A 21,604-nucleotide genomic window follows, 5' to 3' on the forward strand; every position below is an offset into this window, starting at 1 on the left:
ACGTGTTCTCTCCTAGAGATGAACGTACTTTGGTGCGAAAAGTGAAAATCAAATCACAGAACAACAGCAAAGGACATTGTGTAGATTCTGGAGGAAACAAAGGTATCTGTATCCACAGTAAAACGAGTCCTATATCGATATAATCTGAAAGGCCGCTCAGCAAGGAAGAAGCCACTGCTCCAAAACCACCATAAAAAAGCCAGACTACGGTTTGCAACTGCACATGGGGACAATAATCATACTTTTTGGAGAAATGTCCTCTGGTCTGATGAATCAAAAATAGAACTGTTTGGCCATAATGACCATCGTTATGATTGGAGGAAAAAGGGGGATGCTTGCAAGCCGAAGAACATCATCCCAACCGTGAAGCATGGGGGTGGCAGCATTATGTTGTGGGGGTGCTTTGCTGCAGGAGGGACTGGTGCACTTCACAAAATAGATGGCATCACGAGGGAGGAAAATTATGTGGATATATTGATGCAACATCTCAATACATCAGTCAGGAAGTTAAAGCTTGGTCGCAAATGGGTCTTCCAAATGGACAATGACCCCAAGCATACTTCCAAAGTTGTGGCAAAATGGCTTAAGGACAACAAAGTCAAGTTATTGGAGTGGGCATCACAAAACCCTGACCTCAATCCTATAGAAAATTTGTGGGCAGAACTGAAAGTGTTTGCGAGCAAGGAGGCCTACAAACCTGACTCAGTTACACCAGCTCTGTCAGGAGGAATGGGCCAAAATTCACTCAACTTATTGTGGGAAGCTTGTGGAAGGATACCCAAAATATTTGACCCAAGTTAAACAATTTAAAAGCAATACACTCAATTAGTATTTGCTAGCATGTCAACTTCTGACCCACTGGGAATGTGATGAAAGAAACAAAAGCTGAAATAAGTCATTCTCTCTACCATTATTCTGACATTTCACATTCTTAAAATAAAGTGGTGATCCTAACTGACCTAAGACAAGGAATTATTACTAGGATTAAATGTCAGGAATTGTGAAAAACTGAGTTTAAATGTATTTGGCTGAGGTGTATGTAAACTTCCAACTTCAACCGTATATAATATTGCCTCCTAATATAATACAATCTGTGTGTCGCTTCATTGTCCTGCGCTATTGTTTGTTTGAATTCAAGAGAAGATTGATCTCAGTATGTCAGTGTCAGTAGCCACTCAATTCTGTAATTTGTGTGGTATTAAAAGAGATTCAGCTAATGCCTTCTATCATTTAAATTATGTAGAATTGCATGAAATGCATTTTTTCTATAATAATAATAGTAATAATAATCCAGATTTCCACTTAATCCTCTCTCTTTCTTATATAAGATGAACGTCTCATTCAGTTATGTTCAGTGATGTGCTAATTTGAGTAAGATGTCAACCCTGTCAGGAATGCAGATTACATTCGCTTAAAGCACCAGGTCGGAATTTCTCTATTCCCCAGTCGTCAATCATATTCTTTCTAAAAGATGTTCCCATAGTAACACAGCCAGATCTGTCACTATACTGTCAGATGCATGTTTTATAACTTAAGACAAATAAAAACGTAGCTAAAATATATTTAAAAACAAATACCTTTTTACATTAGGACAAAGGAACACCATAATCTCAAGAGACAATAATGAAATACTGATCAAATCTAAATGCAAAGCGACACAGAAATATATGGTTTGTTTATATCATACTGGAGAGACACCTACGGATGTATCTATAAGCAGTGTTGAATCTAGCTGCTAATCTAATTTCGGCGTGATAATAAGCAGCTACCCACACATGGGGATGCATAACTCATATCTTCTACAATGTATATACCACATCCCGTGTGTGTGTGCGTGCGTGTTTGTGTGTATGTGTGTGCATTCATGCCAACGCTCTGACAGGGGATGTCTTGTTCTGAGGGATAATCCTGTGTGAAGAGTGAAGGATGATGTTTTTTTGTTTCCGACAATAAACACTCGAGATAAGGTTTGGATGACAGTCAACAGAAACCCAGCAGATAAGGTTTGGCACAGCGGCATATGGCACAACAGTGACAAATAACACTTCCTATATTGTGGATGGTATTATCGGTTGACGCTTTATGTCTGACTGACATTGATGATAGGCCTCTCTACCTAGAACTCTAAAAGCCTTGTGAATAGAAAGCCACATTTCTGACGTCAAAGGATGCAGCCTGAAAACCCCGTTGAGCTTTCATTTCCAGGATGAGAAGTATTCAGAGGAATCTTCAAACGGACAGAAAGGCTTAATAAAACATGAGTAAACAGAACTGGGGGGGGATTTGAATGGAATCTGCTGCTACAATACAGAACAGCACATCGGGGTACACTGGCTAAAGAGGAAACAGCAGAAGAGGTGGGGGTGGGGGTTGGGGGGGGGGGGGGGGGTGTAATCTCCCAGAAATGTAACCGTGCATAGACATACATATCATAATCACACACAAGTCTCTCTCACTGCGTTTGATCGCCTTCTCTTCTCACTCACTCACTCTCTCTTTCTGCATTTCTCTCTCTCTCTATCCTGTGGAAGGAGCTGCAGCTGCGGTAAATCACCTCATATGGTTTTCCCTAGCTACAGTATGGTTCTTCTCTATATGCTATTCAGTAGAAAGATGCCCAGACAGCTCTTACAGAATACGTCTCCTCTCTCCCTCCAAGGCCTCTTGCGTTAACAGGGCCTGCTCCCATGCTAACAAGAGCCCTCCTCAATCACACTCCATCAAGCAACAGTCTGCACTAACCACTGAGCTCTCCCCTCACCCCCACCACCACCCTGACGCTTTATTATTTAAAACACAAGGATTCGAGTTGCCATAGAGGCCCCTTAGTCGTCATGGCTACAAACAACTGCGTAGATGTAAGGAGCAGGAGGACGGGTTGAGGAGGTGCTCGAGGGCCTCGGAGAGAGGTTAACCTCTGCAGGGCTGAACTTTCCATCTTCATAAAGAAGTCACTGGCCTCTGAATAAGAGGTTAAAGAAGAGAGGTCAGCTTTAAATATTGTTTAAAAGACTTGTCAGAAGCAGTGATAAGGGTTAAGATGAACATTTCTGTAATTCTAGCTGCACGTTTCCTTCCGAAGTCGCTAGTCTCTAAGAGACAGGCCAGTTCAGAACCTTGGACAGGGCTATGTGCTTTGCTGGACTCAGCTGAGCCACCAAGACCAGAATGTATCTCCTCTGTTTTTCTACAGTAATTGAAGTGACTGAAGACTATGCTTTGATGTGCAGGCCAAAGGGTAATTTACAGAGGACAGTCTACAGTTCTACCAAGGAACAACACAAGTTGACTAAATTACTGAGGAAACTCCAAAGTAGATCCCATCTATCCCATAGCCACGTCGATAGAATCTTGCAGATCTATTCCAAAGTCCTAATTCTATAAAGCATTCTCGTCAACCCATGATTCCTCTCACTACTGCACTGCACTGCAAATTATCTGATCATTACATCTGACCTGAGTTGAGCTGAGGTGAGTTAAGGGAAAATATAGATCCATTATATGGCTGTTTCCTGTGATCTAGGATCATTGTCCCTGATAAAGACTGGGTTGTTCCTGCCCTGCAGCAGAAGCAGAGGAGGATCTAACACTGGATCACTGATCAATACTGGATCGATAGCTGTGATCTGATGCTGGAAACCGTGTTTTAACCCTAAATCGGAGGGAAGGGAGAAGCTGGTGGTTAAAGAGAGAATGTGTCCTGATAGTACCCTACTTGTCTAATGAAGGACAAAGAGCTATCAACCATTCATGGATTTTAATAAGAGAAACAAACCGAGCACCTGCATTTCATGTACAGTGCTAGAAAAAGGATACTATGATTCAGATAAGGTTTGGAAGATGATGGAAGCAATTCCTGCCGGTTACATTTTTGCTGATGACAAGGTACACCACCCGTTGAAAACATACTTACCATAAAAAATAGCTAATAGCCCCATCTGGTGGTGAAATGTTCCATAGCAACATCTGTGTGTGTGTGTGTGTGTGTGGCTATGGCTTACCTCCAGAACTCAGCTCTCTAGCCTGCAGTGAGTAAGGTGCATTAACACAAACTGTACTAAAAGCTTTCAGTTCTAATTAAATGTTTCTCTTTGCCAATGTTTAAGTGACTCATAATAGGGAAGCTGTATCTCCCTGCCTCTGTCTCCAGCTTCATCTCTCTCTGTGGTTAAACAAACTGTAAAATAAGAAGAGGTTATCACATTTTCACTATACAGTAAGCCAACCTCTCAGTCTAAATCCCCCCTCTCCCACTGTGTACTCAGGGTAAAAGCTATAGTCTAGGAGTTGTGAGACTATGATTCGTTTCCTGTAAGGTAGGTTGGTAGCTGCCCACTGGTTCTGAGTATGCTCTGTGTGATCGTGCGTGCCTGTGAGTACTCTCCATACATTAGCTGAATGGCCTGGGCTAAACTGTGGGGTGACTGACCACCATCACTCTTCTCACACTGTTAAATGCGACTGACACTTGGTTCACTGCATCCCACAGCATTAGCATGGACAGGTGCCATAAACCAAGAGAGTGTGGGAGAGAAAGGCGGAGGGGAAAGAGAGATAAAAAAACGGAAGTAGAAACAGATTGACTGAGATAGATAAACTACCATATCTATTGGGTGAAATACCACAGTTTGCAATCACAGCAGCAAGATTTTTGACCTGTTGCCACATGAAAAGGGGAACTGAGTGTCAATTGACACGGTGACATCTAAGTCAGGCCAGAAGTGTGCTAGCATTTGTGACATTGTACCCCGGTAAAGGGGAGTGTCTAACCCTGTATGCTCCAATCAGGAAGCATTGCCTGGCAACCACTTTCATTCCTCTCCGGTGTCGGGGGGTTTATTGCAGTGTGTGTGCCCGCATACAGTATCTATTTTTGTGGTTGTAGCTAGTGTGTGTCTTCAGGAATGAGCCAGGCTGAGTTACACTCTGGTCAGTCCCTCAGGAGCTGTTATGGTGCAACAGCTGAAGTCAGGGCTGCTTAAAGACACAAACACGCACGCTCACACGCTCTCTCACACACATACGCTCTCTCTCTCTCTCTCACACACACACACACACACACACACACACACACACACACACACACACACACACACACACACACACACACACACAGCTGCTGAGTGAGAACTGCAGTCCTTTCCTCAGACGGCCACAGTACTCCTGCTACCTGCCGCCCACCAGCCGCATCAAGGACACCGAGGAGAACCAGGCAGGGGGTCCTACACACACTTCCCTCCCAAGGACTCGGCACTCCTTCCAGGGGACAGCCAGCAGGGACCCTTCCTTGCACCTCCAGACAGACTTACAACCAGACTTCCGACCTCTCCTTGACTAAACTGACAGCAGAGAAAGGTGTCACTACTGCACCCCTCGAACCCTCAGCACCCTCCCCCCTCACCGTGCCGGACCCCCCTAGGGTGAGGTAGTGACATGGAGCTGCCCTGCCTGCCCCCCGAAACCCCCACCACAGCCAGCTCCTGCTCCACCGACCCCCTGTACGACAACTGTCTACCCCATGCCGGGAGAGGGAGGGATAGAGGGTTTAGGGAGATGGAGAAGGAGAGAAAAAGGGAAAGTGGGGGACTTTGCAACCCTGCTGTAACTGGAATCCTTCACCCCTCCTCCCCCCCTGGCCTGGCCCCAGCTGCAGCTGTGGTTCCCACACTGGGAAGGGGGAGAGATGGAAGAGGAGGGGAGAGAGGGGCTGGCGTGCAGCCAGCTCACAGTCACTGCAGCTGGGGAGGCCTGGGAAGGCAGGGCTGGGACATGGGGACAAACAGAGGAGAGAGAGGACGAGAGAGAGGAGGGAATACGGGAGTGCAGGAGGTGGAGAGCGTTCGGCATCAGCAGAGCCCCAGCCCGAGCGACGGAGACACACACGAGAGCGCTCTTTCCGTCTACGACAACCTCCACGCCGTGACCCCCACCGAGGACGCTGCCATGGAAACCACTGTGACCTTCCCCACGCCCCAGCGTTTCCTGAGGATCCCAGTGCCGGTCTCTGTGTTGATGGAGGATGGAGGGGTCAGCGGGGAGAGTAGCTCCTGGTCTTCCTGTGAAATCCTCCTTGCAGGGAGCAGCGCCAGCAATGGACCAGACCAGTACCAAGACCTGGACCCAGAACCGGACTTCAACCAGGACGAGCCCATGTTCCAACTCCAGCCATTGATCCAACCACAACCCCATCGACCAGATAACTTCTCCCATCTCCAGCCCCTTGTCCCACCTCTACAGGCTTCTGCCACCCATCCAGTAGAGCCTCTCCAGCCTTCTGGTCCGATCCCTGTACCTGTCCCTGGGGCCCGGGTTCCCCCTCCCCTGCCTTTGGCAGACCCCTCAGCCAGCGCCCTCCGCAGCCTCCTCACCAGCCTCCAGCAGCAGATAGCCAGACAGAGAGAGGAGTATGAGGAACGCATACACAGGTAAGAACTTCATATCATGATCTAATGTGCACACACATATAATGAAAAACATGGTGACATGGTTTCTCTGTGTACTTTTAGTGATAAGGAGTTGCAAAGGTTTTCTATCCAGATGTGTGTCCACTCTGCTGTTTCCCATGACCGCCCCTCCCCCCTACCCCCACATCCTGTTTACTGACAGATATCAGTCATGGAATATTCCACAAACACTTTTCCTGCCTTTTCTTCTATATTTATTTGACATGCCATTAGTACGCACACAAGGAATGAATGCCACGAATGGCATATTAAAAAAACACCGGAATTCAAAACCGACAATTACACACTTCATGAAATTGTTTTCTTCGGGTGGAGTAATATTATGCTTAAAAACACAATGCTGCCATGACTGTCTTCTTGAAATAGAGGCTGTGTGTGGGGTGGATGGGAAAAAAAGAGCTATATAAAAGGGTATGTGCTAACCTAGACACTAACACATACATCACTACTGCTGATATAGACAGACAGGGGATGCCTGGTCAGATTGAGACTAAACTGGCCATACAACTAAAATTAGGAGCATACAGCACACAGGGACAATGACGTCTGACTGTCACATAGGCTAATTCACCATCCTTAGCCCTAACCCCACGATGGATGCCCCCAAAGGGTACTCGGTCGAGGTGTTGGCTCAGGACCCCTCTCTCTTCCTTACCCTTTTCGCTCTCCTCCTTCTCACTCTATCCCCCTTACCCACTCTCTCCTTTGAACACTTAAGGAAATGCAATTGAGATTCTCCCATGATTCCTCACGTCTTCGCCTCGCCATTTTAAGAGGCGAGAGGACGCAATGAACCAAGGAAATGCAATTGAGATTCTCACCAAAAGTCTGGGACAGAGGAGCGAGGTGCTACAGGGAGAGGTGTTTGACCTGATGGCTAACCTGGCTCAGCAGAGTTATTGTGCCACCCTCCTAATCTTCTCTCTCCACCCCCCACCCTTTGTCCCCCCCCCTTCCCAGTCTGGAAGAGAGGAACGAGGCTCTCCAGGTAGAGGTGTTTGACCTCAGGGCCAACCTGGCTCAGCAGAGGCGGTGGTACTCTGTGGTCCAGGCTAAGATCTTGGAGTCAGAGAGGGGCCGGGCTGCAGCAGACCTCCGAAACACAGCCCTGCAGAGGGAGATGGAACAGTTCTTTGACACCTTCGGAGAGCTCAACAACGAGGCCAAGAAGACGGAGAAGATTGTCAGGAGTTTCTGAGACTGACCTTTGGCTGAGGGGTGTGTACTGTATGTGCTGAGGACGTGAAGTATGTATGATGAGATTGGAAGTGATAAGACAACTGTCTTTAAACTAAGACTATTTACACAATCTTTAAGGCCAGCTGGAGAGGAAACATTTGAGTATGAAGCGCTGCCTTCAGGGATTCTAATGGATTATGGAATGGTTAATTATCAGAAATGTGCATATTCATAAGCTACGGTATATTGTCCATGGATTCAGACCACGGGCTCATAGACCTTTATCTTGCGTCATGTTTGGCTCATCTTTGATGATTATATCACACCTCTATTAGCACTTTCTAGTGCTGGGTCGGGATCTGGAACAGCCGATTTGCCAGTTCGGTGGGGGAAAGCGCAAAAGGCGCTCACACACACACACATCTAGAAGGTTCTGAACTGGTATCGAAGTACAGTACCTCTGCATTTACAGCAATTAACAGCACATTCTTTGAGTTGTCCACTTTTAATTGATGGGGAAGGACAACATGAAGGCAAAGTGGTATTGTGAAACAGCATGTCATTGCAGACAGTACATTATGAAAATGAACAAAATAAAAGAAAATTAACAAGATAAAACATGAGATGTACAGTTTGTACACAGTGAATATTTTAAACATGGTACACACACCTCAGTCCTTAACAAATAGAATGTAAAGAGTGAGCCGGACACTCCTCTGGTCATTTAAGGCATGATGAATGAATAAGGCTGTCATGGTCTGAAAGGAAAACAAATATGGGGCACAGTCCTCATCTGACTACATTATGTCTGTTTGTGCATATCCATCATCCAACAGGTTTACTTTTTGCCAAAATCTGTTTAGTTCTATCTATGCAGAGTTCTGCTCCAGAACTTCAAGGTCCAGAATCACAACTAGGTATTGTACAGTTATGTGACATGTCCACATTCCAAACCAACAGTTGTGCTCCACCACTGTGTGACTGTCCTTCTGTCCATAGGCATTAATCTACTGATGGTGGTTGTCCTTGTCTTGAAGAAGCAAGATCCATTTGAGGAACGATGAGGGGACAGCATGGTACCGATATAGCATACACACCAGAAAAGTACAGTGAATGTGACACCATGCAAGTTGAACAACAATCGTTAAGTTGCTACATCTCTAGATACTGAATTTCAATATATGTTTTATGTCATGATTTCTCCCAAAGGATTTCCAGTACTGATGGAATGGTTTAGAATAAGAGGCCCCATGCATTTGACCCTATGCATTTGACCCCATGCATTTGATCATCAATAAGACGTCTCACAAGGGTCTTGTTGTGTATGGGTCAAACATCATCAGTGGTGTGCAACATTTAGCGAAGAACTCAAACTAAATACAAAACACATGGACCTTTTTTTGTACTCTCAAAATGTACAGGATAATGATATTTCAATATACACATTGTACCTTACGGCATTGGGTTGATTGTACTATATGAAGATGTTTCTATGGGTACATTGAATGTCTAACAAACAAATATGCCTAGCTATATATCTACGTGCGTTATCAGAGCTTTAGCTGGATACGATGACATACATTACACTTATAAGGAAATAAAACCTTAACATTGCAACCACAGCCACCCCTGGAGGTCAGGAGGAGTAACAGCTCCAAACCACATCACTCACGACAATTAAAACACTATACTCAACGCCGGCACCACTCTCACTTGTTCTCAACACTGCTTCCTAACTAAAACAAATCTAAAAACGTGATTAGTGGTTGATCGGCAGATGAACATTTGATGGTTTGATAATGTGATCAATGCTTTGTTTGTGTAGCTGCAGAAAGCAGCTGTTCAAATGTAATGATACTCCTGTCTTTAGGTTAAAATCTTTATAACCTTAATTGAAAACAAAAACAATTAAAAAAAAATATGTTTTAAGGTAGGCAAAGTAAATATCAAGTCCCTTGCCAAGAATTCTAAAGACAGATATTCAAAAATGGAAGAACATATTACAGAAAACTTCAAATATTAATAAAAAGGCTATTAAGCCAATATAGATATTTTAACTTGCGCCTCTTACACACAGTCAGAAAAAATAAGGCTTAGGATAGAAGTGAAACACTGCTCTGGGGTTACAGCTAAACTACACCTGTCCAAGATCACACAATTTTTCCTTTAGAAAAATAGACCTATGCATGGAAGTTAGAGAGAGAGAAAAAAAAGGATACGGAAAGAAATATGAAGTAAGCGAGACAAAGCAAGCTAGAATAGAGAGAAAAATATACACTTCCTGGTGCGATCTCATTGGCTCTCGTCCAGGTGACCAGTGAGTGTGTCAATGCTGCTGCTGTCAGTGTCGGAGGCCAGGGTCTGCTCTGTTGACATGGACGAGATGTCATTGGCCGAGGACGACTGGGAAGCCAACCCCCTCACTGCATCTATCAAAGACAGACAGACAGCGAGAGAGAAAATATAATAGGGTTTATACTGTATGTCTAATGCAGTTGTCACCAACCTTTTCCGAGTCAAGATCACTTTCGCAGTCAAAAAGGAAGCCGAGATCTAGTGTTCAGCTAAAAAAAATGGCTTAAATGGCTGAAATTTGTTTTTAACTACCTAATAAAAACAATTCTGTAGGAAGAGTAGGCCTAATCACAACATATTGGCTAAATGCTTAGCAATATTGTTCTTCTCAGACCATATTATACACTGCTGAAAAAAATAAGCAAATGGAATAGACAACAGGTGGAAATTATAGGCAATTAGCAAGACGCCCCCAATAAAGGAGTGGATCTGCAGGTGGTGACCACAGACCACTTCTCAGTTCCTATGCTTCCTGGCTGATGTTTTGGTCACTTTTGAATGCTGGCGGAGCTTTCACTTTAGTGGTAGCATGAGACTACAACCCACACAAGTGGCTCAGGTAGTGCAGCTCATCCAGGATGGCACATCAATGCGAGCTGTGGCAAGAAGGTTCGCTGTGTCTGTCAGCATAGTGTCCAGACCATGGAGGCGCTACCAGGAGACAGGCCAGTACATCAGGAGATGTGGAGGAGGCCATAGGAGGGCAACAACCCAGCAGCAGGACCGCTACCTCCGCCTTTGTGCAAGGAAGAGCACTGCCAGAGCCCTGCAAAATGATTGCCAGCAGTCCACAAATGTGCATGTGTCTGCTCAAACGGTCAGAAACAGACTCCATGAGGGTGGTATGAGGGCCTGACATCCACAGGTGGGGGTTGTGCTTACAGCCCAACACCGTGCAGGACGTTTGGCATTTGCCAGAGAACACCAAGATTGGCAAATTTGCCACTGGCGCCCTGTGCTCTTCACAGATGAAAGCAGGTTCACACTGAGCATGTGACAGAGTCTGGAGATGCCGTGGAGAACGTTCTGCTGCCTGCAACATCCTCCAGCATGACCGGTTTGGCGGTGGGTCAGTCATGGTGTGGGGTGGCATTTCTTTGGGGGGGCCGCACAGCCCTCTATGTGCTCGCCAGAGGTAGCCTGACTGCCATTAGGTACCAAGATGAGCTCCTCAGACCCCTTGTGAGACCATATGCTGGTGCGGTTGGCCCTGGGTTCCTCCTAATGCAAGACAATGCTCGATCTCATGTGGCTGGAGTGTGTCAGCAGTTCCTGCAAGAGGAAGGCATTGATGCTATGGACCTCCCGTTCCCCAGACCTGAATCCAATTGTGCACATCTGGGACATCATGTCTCGCTCCATCCACCAACGCCACGTTGCACCACAGACTGTCCAGGAGTTGGCGGATGCTTTAGTCCAGGTCTGGGAGGAGATCCCTCAGGAGACCATCCGCCACCTCATCAGGAGCATGCCCAGGCGTTGTAGGGAGGTCATGCAGGCACGTGGAGTCCACACACACTACTGAGCCTCATTTTGACTTGTTAAGGACATTACATCAAAGTTGGATCAGCCTGTAGTGTGGTTTTCCACTTTAATTTTGAGTGTGACTCCAAATCCAGACCTCCATGGGTTGATACATTTGATTTCCATTGATAATTTGTGTGATTTTGTTGTCAGCACATTCAACTATGTAAAGAAAAAAGTATTTAATAAGAATATTTAATTCATTCAGATCTAGGATGTGTTATTTTAGTGTTCCCTTTATTTTTTTGAACAGTGTATTTCAACACTCAAGCTTTGATAATAAAAGAGATCAGTTGGTATAGCACTTGCGAGGCACAGCTGAGCATTAATTGAAATCATTTGAATTTTTATTTCACTGGACTTGGTTCCTGCATCTGTCATGGTGCTTTCACGTCAGTGATCTTCAGGTCGGGGCTCTAGAAAAGATGCCCGAGTTTCCGAATTGAAATTCAGAGTTGGATGACCATTCAAAACATTTTCCCCCCGACTTCCCAATTGTCTTGAATGCACTGAAGTTGGAAGTAGGAGATTTCCCGAGTTCCCAGTTGTTTTGAACACGGCATTCGTCCCAGCGGAGGGAGGGAGAGAGCAGCAGAGGGTTTGCCTCTCACGGTACCTGCTCCCTCCTTCCTTTCCTCCGGTGAGACTGACCAGAGAGAGGGGACACAGTCTTCCACCTGATGGCGAAACTCGAGTCGCACCTCATGTGACAAACATTTTATTTGGATCTGCCTCATGCACAAATTCATGTTGTTCCTATGACCAGAGAAAGTCAAATATTCATCGATATTAAAATAGACACAACGAGCTGCTAATAATAATATTTAAATAAGCAGGGCTATTGATAGACTTGGCTACTAATTCATTGCAGCTGCAGCACGAGTGGACATAGGGAGAAGCGCATTTTATGTTTTGTAATTAGTGTTGAATAAAAGTTTAAAAGACGTGAACTCACAAAAAAAAACCTAATTGACAGTCTCTCTCTGGTCATGGTTTTAAGTCATGAAATCTCACGTAGGCTGGTATCAAACTTCGCTGTGGTCGGGGAAGCTGTTGGCACGGTGATTTAAGCTATCCGATTGGCCAGAGCAGGAGGCGCACTCGCTTTAGCCGGTCCACCGGGAAGGTGGAGTTGGTCTTTTCAAACAAATTAAATGGTTCCAAATGGGTAAACTTTGCCTACCCAGTGTGCACGGCTTCTGAATCAAGTACACCTACCGCCAACAGCACAACATTAAATAGATAAAAAGAACGCAACGTTGCCTTTTATACAGAAATGTTTGGTGATCGATGAGGAATGCCTTGAAGAGCAACGATCGCGATCCACCGGTTAGTGACCACTGGTCTACTATATACCAGGTAGGGATGGACATTTTTTAAATATTACTTTTCAAATAATACCATGAGCCAATTTTTAGGCTCTTGACCAAACAGAATGACACAATGCCACAAAAGCAGTTATTTTCAGGGTGCTACTCCAGTGTTTTTGGCTAACAGTAGCTTAGGCTAACAGCAACAGTGAAAGACAAGTCTGATGTTCACCATAATAGAACTGATTCTGTTTCAAAAGAAGGTGTTTTGCATTGATCTGTGTCAGGTCTTGTGCACCGTCTGTTGGTGCGCGACTATAGGCTAACAGTTATTTGAAGTGAGGAAAATAGCATACCATTGTCAGAGCCAACCAGTGGGCTAAATGCCCTATGATAGTAAATCGCTTTTTCATGTAAATGCCAACCCGTAGCCCATGTGAGAGAAAATTTGCTTTAAATTCAAACAAAATAGGGGGCCTCCCAGGTGGAGCAGCAGTCTAAGGCACTGCTCGCTCTGCCACCAGAGACTCTGGGTTCAAGCCCAGGCTCTGTCGCAGCCGGACGTGACCGGGGGTCCAGAAGCAACACGCAATTGGCCCAGCATCGTCTGGGTTACGGAGAATTTGGCCAGCAGGGATATCCTCGTCTCATCGCGCACCAGCAATTCCTGTGGCAGGCTGGGTGCACGCTGACCAGGTCGCCAGGTGTATGGTGTTTCCAGCAACACATTGGTGCAGTTGGCTTCCGGGTTGGATGTGCGTTGTGTCAAGATTCCATCAACTGGGAAATGTACAAATATTGAATTCCATGGCTCTCGACCTTCGCCTCTCCAGAGTCCGTACAGAAGTTGCAGTGATGAGACAAATTGGATACCATGAAATTGGGAAAAAAAAAAAAAAAAAAGATAACTCAAACAAAATAATTTTATGCATCCTCAGAACTGTAGGCTACATTTACGGTTCGCAACTGTAAACAATTTCCTTTCAAAACCATCTGAAGCAGCAGTAGCTCAATGCATGTACGTACATAAATACTACATTTTTAAATTTGTGTTCATATTTAATGAAGAATTTCAAATGTCATTGTATATCCTTTTTCATTGTTAAAATAGGCCCAATTTTTGTTGTTGTTTTGAATACTTACACACTTTTGGATATTAGAATATGAGAATAACCGTGCCCATCCATAATACCTGGCAGGGTCCACCAGGGGTCAACTCCATTTTAATTTCTTGAAATGGAGAAGTTACGTTGAATTCAATTTGAATTTCAACAACCTTCAAGTTACGGAATTGAATTGGACTGTTAGAATTTTTTGATCTTGGAATTCAATATTTGTACATTTCCCAGTTGATGGAATCAATGCACTTAAGTATCAAAAATGGACAGCCGAATTGGTTTAAAAACATTTCAACTTTAATTTCCATTATAGCTAGGCTGTCTCAACAGTGACATGATCAGCCTGAAAGCCTGAGGGATTTGAATTCTAATTTGGAATTTGTGGAATTATTGGGGATAATATTGAATTGGGAATGTCAATCTTGGAATTTACTTAAAATTAGAATTGAGAGAAACTGAATTCAAAGACCGAACTGGAATTTTAATTGAAATACAATTGAATTTGTGCAATTAACCCCAACCCTGTGGCCTGGCCCACTAACATTCACCACTGTGTCACAGACACAACAGACCTAGAGGACTTGTTATATAGTACAACCTGTACATTAAAGATGTGATCTTGTATCTGTGTATTGTGTAAAGAATTACCTGACTCTTCTTTCGTCGCGCCATTCTTGTTCCTCTCCTCCCAGTCTATCAATTCTTCATAAATGAGCTCTGAGGAGAAAGAGTGATTTGTTTCATCCCTGTACAGTCATCTACACTGTGCGTGCGTGAACGTAACATATCAGAACAGGTGAGAGAGTGCTGTCCCTAGAGGGAGCCACCACCTACCTTTCCACTGTTCGATGCTGTGTTCTCTCTCCTCGAGCTGCTTATCACAGATCTGTGGGGGAGGCTATTAGATACAACATAGTGACACACATATCAGACCAAAAAAATGTATTCCCCATATATATACACACATACATACACCGTTGAAGTCAGAAGTTTACATACATCATAGCCAAATACATTTAAAATCAGTTGATCACAACTCCTGACATTTAATCCTAGTAAACATTTCCTGTTTTAGGATCACCACTTTATTTTAAGAATGTGAAATGCCAGAATAGTAGAGAGAATTATTTATTTCAGCTTTTGTTTCTTTCATCACATTCCCAGTGGGTCAGAAGTTTACACACACTCAATTAGTATTTGGAAGTATGCTTGGGGTCATTGTCCATTTGGAAGACCCATTTGCGACCAAGCTTTAACTTCCTGACTAATGTCTTGAGATGTTGCTTCAATATATCCAAATAATTTTCCTGCCTCATGATGCAATCTATTTTGTGAAGTGCACCAGTCCCTCCTGCTGCAAAGCACCCCCACACATGATACTGCCACCCCCGTGCTGCACGGTTGGGATGGTGTTCTTCGGCTTGCAAGCCTCCCCCTTTTTCCTCCAAACATAATGGTCATTATGGCCAAACAGTTCTATTTTTGTTTCATCAGACCAGAGGACATTTCTCCCCAAATTACAATCGTCGTCCCCATGTGCAGTTGCAAACCGTAGCCTTGCTTTTTTTATGGCGGTTTTGGAGCAGAAGCTTCTTCCTTGCTGAGTGGCCTTTCAGGTTATGTCGATATAGGACTCGTTTTACTGTGGATATAGATACTTTTGTACCCGTTTCCTCCAGCATCTTCACCAGGTCCTTTGCTGTTGTTCTGGGATTGATTTGCACTTTTCACACCAAAGTATGTTGATCTCTAGGAGACAGGATGCATCTCTTTCCTGAGCGGTATGACGGCTGCGTGGTATCATGGTGTTTATACTTACATACTATTGTTTGTACAGATGAACGTGGTACCTTTAGGCATTTGGAAATTGCTCCCCAGGACGAACCAGACTTGGAGGTCTACACATTTTTTTTCCTGAGGTCTTGGCTGATTTCTTTTGATTTTCCCATGACGTCAAGCAAAAAGGCACTGAGTTTGAAGGTAGGCCTTGAAATACAGCCACAGGTACACCCCCAATTGACTCAAATTATATCAATTAGCCTATCAGAATCTTCTAAAGCCATGACATTGTTTTCGGGATTTTTCCGAACTGTTTAAAGGCACAATCAACTAAACTTCTGACCCACTGGAATTGTGATACAGTGAATTAAAATCGGTCTGTAAACAATTGTTGGAAAAATTAATTGCGTCATGCACAAAGTAGATGTCCTAACCGACTTGCCAAAACTATTGTCTGTTAACAAGAAATTTGTGGAGTGGTTGAAAAACAAGTAAATGACTCCAACCTAAGTGTATGTAAATTTCCGACTTCGACTATATACATCCCCTCTCTCAAAAATGTGGAACAGTCCACTCACCGCATCTGCCTCTCCTGGATCGTACCACACGTGGATATACGGGTGATTCAGGGCCTCTTCCACTGAGATGCGGCTCTCGGGATCGATCACTAGCATTTTGGACAGCAGGTCCCGAGCTTGACCCGCTGTCATGGAAATGAGAGAATGGCACATTCACTGCACTGTTTCTACAGCAACCAAGGCTATCTTGACATCATTTCATTAAGATAGACCCCGTGGTCTCTATGCGACCGCTTAAGCCCACACAAGGTGTTAGATAAGAATACGGATCCAGCTTTCAACTAGATCACTTTGATACAGCAACACACAAATTGCTGGATAGTGTTCTTCACTCCTGCTCTTGGAGGGCTACAATATGAGCGAGATTTTGTTCCAGCCCATCAATAACACACCAGTTTCAGCTTATCTATTCATCACTAAGGCCTTGGTCAGCTGAATCTGGTGACGCAGTGATGGGCTAGAGCAAAAGCTTGCGATACTAGAGCCTTCCAGGACCAAGAACTAAAAGAAAAGTAAAAAAGATATTTTAAAAGAAGATACAAAAATCAGAGGGGAGATATCTTACTCTTGAGTCTGTCGTGTTCGGAATCAGAGGGGAAGGCCCAGTCAGGAAATAGTTCAGCGAAGTTCACCCCTGGGTATTGAGGCTTGTTCATCACATAGTTCCTCACAGTCTCCATCAGCCGGTTCATGAACTCCATGGAGGGAGTACCCAGCACCTCAATCACCTTGTTCCACTGGTCTATGTCTGGACAGGCATCACAGTTAAGGAGAACATGGGTGTATGTGTGTATATTACATCAACTAAAAAAATGTCCCATTAGAAAAGGTGAAATAGGCAGCCAGTATAAAATGCTAATCGGAGGCATCCCAGTTCTTTTTTTCATTATCATTGGAGGTGACGTCTACTGGTTGAGGAAAAACACAATGGAGGTGGTCTCAATCGTCCATGTGGATCTAACCAAGTATAAATACTTATTGAGACAATGGAAGAATCAAGTGCCAGAGAGGAGTGGAGACAGAGGGATGAGGAAAGGGATAAAGAGGAGTGAGATATTGAAAAAAAAGAGGGAGTGGGAGAGAGGTGGATGAAGGATACGGTCGGTGCCCTGGAAGATAACGTTGCCCTTCACCATTTCACCCATGATGCACCCCACTGACCAGATGTCCACTGGGAACAGGAAGAAAATGAAAACACACAATGTTCAAACATATGGTTGGTTGTCTTCATAACACAAATCATCAAAATCATAGGAAGACTTACGGCAGTGGTTAAATTATCATATGTTAAAATGGAAGAATAATGCTTTAGTTACGAAATGGTTCAAAATGCAGGATTAAGGACATACTCCAGGCTATTTCCATTCAGAGAGCAGTCTCATCAGGATGGGAAGGACAGACTAACTAACTTAACACACAGCCTTTCAGGCTCCTCTCGCTTAGGAGCACTGCTCATCAGTTTACACAGCTGTTTTGCTTTCTCGATTTGCAAGTCGGGGATGAAATAACGCGTGTCCTTAATGGAGACTTTGAAGATGTCAGAATAACTGTCCGTGTACTTTTCCTCAGCCAACAAGACGAGTAACGAACAGCAAAATCACCAGCCTATGCATAGGCGGCGTTTGAGTTTCACCACATTTTTTACCATAAAAATGCACCTTTATAATAATGCATCATCGCATTTCCAGACTTATGTAAAATAGCCTACTATGCATAATGTGTGGAGTAGATTGGAAAATCATAATTTAGGCTAATAATATAACTCTGTCACAGTTCGCAAAGAAAGAAACGAGAAAAAACCCAGACTAATTACAGGGTAGCCTACTCTGCTGACATTGAAATGGATAAATCAAAACAATGTTGTCCATTTAATAGGCCTATGAGAAGGGGAGATGCAAATAGAATATGACGTCCATCTAAACTGAAGGAAATTGTCCAAAAACAAACTTAAGTGGCACTGACTGAACAACGATAAAGAGTGAACATGCGCAGGGGGCACTCTCCGCTGGTGCTAATAAGATAAGCTATAGGCCTACTGTTCAATTAGGTTGAGAATTTGGTTACTAAAAGACAGATTTTCATTGTCTTCTCTTTACAGAAAGAGCCTTTTGTTTTCCAAACTAATGTTTTATTTCTGTATAGACAGGAGTAGGCTAATTAGGCTATATAATTTTGGCAATTTAATTTAAGTTACTTAGGGAAAGCTTAGATTCCCCTAGCCTTATGGATGCGTCACCTATGAGCCTATGGCAATCTACTACATAGTAAAAAAGTTTACTATTCTATTGGCCAGCTTGTCAAGAAATAAATAGCCCAAACAGTCTCTGGGACAGTTGTGGGAAGATCGATCCCAAATTCATACAACCACTAGGCCGAGGCAACAAAAATAATATTGAAAAGCAATGAATAGATGGAACAGATCATAACATTAATTTAAAATGTAAAGTCTTATTTCTTAACATAATTAGCGCAGTAATGTGCACAAGGCATTTGGCTACCAGACAATGGAAGGAAATTTAAAACCAATAGAATATGAGATAAATAGGCTTTTGGTTTCAATGGCATATGCCCAGGCTACTTTGAAGCAAGGTAAAACATGCCTCATAATATGTAGCAAAATGTTCAGGTTATAAACAATTAACTTCTCTAGGATAGGGGGCAGCATTTGGAATTTTGGATGAAAAGCATGCCCAAATTCAACTGCCTGCTACTCATCCCCAGAAGACAAGATATGCATATTATTAGTAAACACTGAAGTTTCTAAAACTGTTTTAATCATGTCTGTGAGTATAACAGAACTTATGTAGCAGGCGAAACCCCAAGGACAAACCATTCAGATTTTTTGTTTTGTTTTTGAGGTCACTCTTTTCAATGTGTTTTCATTGGGAATCCAGATTTCTAAGGGACTTGCTTGCAGTTCCTACCACTTCCACTGGATGTCACCAGTCTTTAGAAATTGGTTGAGGTTTTTCCTTTGTGTAATGAAGAAGTAGCCCTGTTCAAAACGAGGGTCACTTCATGTGTACTGTTTGATAGAGCTAGCGTCAGTTTGTTTTCTTCCTGTATTGAACACAGATCATCCCGTCTTCAATTTTATCTATTATTTACTTTTAAAAAATACTAAAAGTTGTATTACAAAAGTAGTTTGAAATGTTTTGGCAAAGTTTACAGGTAACTTTTGAGATATTTTGTAGTCACGTTGCGCAAGTTGGAACTGGTGTTTTTCTGGATCAAACACGCCAAATAAATGGACATTTTGGATATAAAATGTACGGAATTAATCGAACAAAAAGGACCATTTGTGATGTTTATGGGACATATTGGAGTGCCAACAGTAGAAGCTCGTCAAAGGCATGATTTATAATGTCATGATTTTATTTCTGCGTTTTGTGTCACGCCTGCAGGGTTGAAATATGTTCTTTTGTTTAGGGAGGTGCTATCCTCAGATAATAGCATAGTTTGCTTTCGCCGAAAATCCTTTTTGAAATCTGACATGTTGGCTGGATTCACAACTCGTGGAACTTTAATTTGGTATCTTACATGTGTGATTTCATGAAAGTTTGATTTTTATAGGAATTTATTTGAATTTGGCATTTTCTACCGTCCCACATATCCCAGAAAGGTTTTAAGTAGGTATATGTTTTCAAAAGGCATACTGCTTCCAGCTCATTGCTAAGTGGTGTGTGACGCGCTGATGAAGCCTGATTTCCGTTGCCAATGCATTTAAATAGTGAATGGGAAGCGCGCTTCAATTACCAGTTGAGAAATAAAAAATAAATCGTGGCCACAGAACTATTTAACACGTGATTGCATTTAGAATTGTTGGCAATAATTGGACTTATAAAAGCACTGTCTGACAGATTTTCCACTCAAAAGGCCCTGTATCACGTGTGATAAATAAGTTGCATAACGAATATACACACATACCAATTAAATTCCAATATAATTATGCAAATTGCCCCATAGACCGATAGGCATGACTGGTCAAATCTAAAAAAAAAAAAAAAAACTTTAAAGTACTACTTAAGTCGTTTTTGGGGGTATCTGTACTTTACTATTTATATTTTTGACAACTTACATTATTTTCTTTAGTAATGTACTTTTCACTCCACATTTTCCCTGGCACCCAAAAGTACTCTTTACATTATGAATACAGGAAAATGGTGCAATTCACACACATCAAGAGAACATCCCTGATCATCCCTACTGCATCTTATCTGGCATATTTAAAACCAAATACTTTTACTCAAGTAAATTTTATATTAAGGCATCTTTACTTTTACTCAAGTATGACAATTGTGTACTTTGTCCACCACTGCGAATAGGCAACAAAAAAAGCACTATTTCACAGATAGATTTTTTTCTCCCAGCCTGGCGCCAATTCTGCTTACTAACTTTTTTTTTTTTATAAAATGAAGGCCAGAAGCTGGATATTTCTGGCTAAAGCAAACCCTGAGTTCTGGCTCAAGCAAACCCTGAGTGTGTGTGTGTGTGTGTGTAGCTGGTACAATAGGATGTGATCAGGGCGTGGATAGTATTTGCTTTGGACTGTGTGCCTTTAACAAATGTTCATAAACCCCTCCCTTGTATTTCTGCCCTGATGAAGACTTATTTTCCTTTGATAAAAGGTCAATTGGAATCTAATGCACTGGAAAAATGTGCCTTAACTTCCTACACAGGAAGTAGGTTTAACTACTGTACATCGATAAAACATAAATGGAATACCATTCACTATGCAACACTGCTACATACAAATTCTCATAATCAGAGTAATGTGTCATAAGTGGAACGAACACGCACGCTCTCACACGCACAAAAGATAGTCTTTTCCAGGGAAGAGGATTTTGTGTGCAATCATCTCAGCCATGATGCAGCCAACAGACCACAGGTCAACTGCAGAGCAGCACAGAACCATCATTATTGGAAACATGATCAAGCGGTATGATCAGAACAGCATGATCAGTCACTGTTCATTCTCTAACCTTGATCAGCCACCACAATAGTTTAGTAGAATCTCTAACTATGATCAATAAAAAGATTTATCCAACCCTTCAAAAGGTCCTTGGACACACCACACATGACCAACAGCACTCCATTTTAAAACCAACCCACTGTGATGGACATTTTTTTTTTTTTTTTACTAATAACCAATTTCTGTGTTCATGCAAGTGACTGATTGAACAAATCCTCACTATCAGTAATTTGGCAGTACGCCCAGAACCTTGTTTAGAGAAAGGGATCTCAGTTTCAAGGTCTCAGCTTAGAGAGAAGAAGCCTTGTGAGGTATTGGTCTGTCA

General features: G+C 43.1%; 2 protein-coding genes across 4 annotated transcripts in view; one reads left to right on the top strand and one right to left on the bottom strand.

The window, feature by feature from the left end:
- Window positions 1-5,433: 5,433 nt before the first annotated feature.
- Window positions 5,434-8,036, top strand: LOC135527223 (rho GTPase-activating protein 24-like). The gene is made up of 2 exons (XM_064955830.1): window positions 5,434-6,425; window positions 7,425-8,036. Exons 1-2 carry the CDS (start codon window positions 5,434-5,436, stop codon window positions 7,660-7,662), a joined length of 1,230 nt encoding a protein of 409 aa, XP_064811902.1. The 3' UTR covers window positions 7,663-8,036.
- Window positions 8,037-8,129: 93 nt separating this feature from the next.
- LOC135526217 (mitogen-activated protein kinase 9-like) overlaps window positions 8,130-21,604 on the bottom strand; it is a 30,382-nt gene continuing 16,907 nt past the window's right edge. For 2 of the 3 annotated variants that reach the window (XM_064954388.1, XM_064954389.1), the window contains exons 7-12: window positions 17,407-17,478; window positions 16,873-17,055; window positions 16,308-16,432; window positions 14,785-14,848; window positions 14,599-14,667; window positions 8,130-10,072 (exon numbers count right to left, since the gene is read on the bottom strand). In XM_064954388.1, the coding sequence (XP_064810460.1) occupies window positions 9,936-10,072; window positions 14,599-14,667; window positions 14,785-14,848; window positions 16,308-16,432; window positions 16,873-17,055; window positions 17,407-17,478 (650 nt within the window). In that variant the 3' untranslated portion in view covers window positions 8,130-9,935. The remainder of the gene's footprint in view (window positions 10,073-14,598; window positions 14,668-14,784; window positions 14,849-16,307; window positions 16,433-16,872; window positions 17,056-17,406; window positions 17,479-21,604) is intronic. The other variant, XM_064954390.1, reaches the window with a different exon arrangement.

The sequence above is a fragment of the Oncorhynchus masou genome, chromosome 32 (assembly GCF_036934945.1).
Source record: "Oncorhynchus masou masou isolate Uvic2021 chromosome 32, UVic_Omas_1.1, whole genome shotgun sequence".
Lineage (NCBI taxonomy): Eukaryota > Metazoa > Chordata > Actinopteri > Salmoniformes > Salmonidae > Oncorhynchus > Oncorhynchus masou.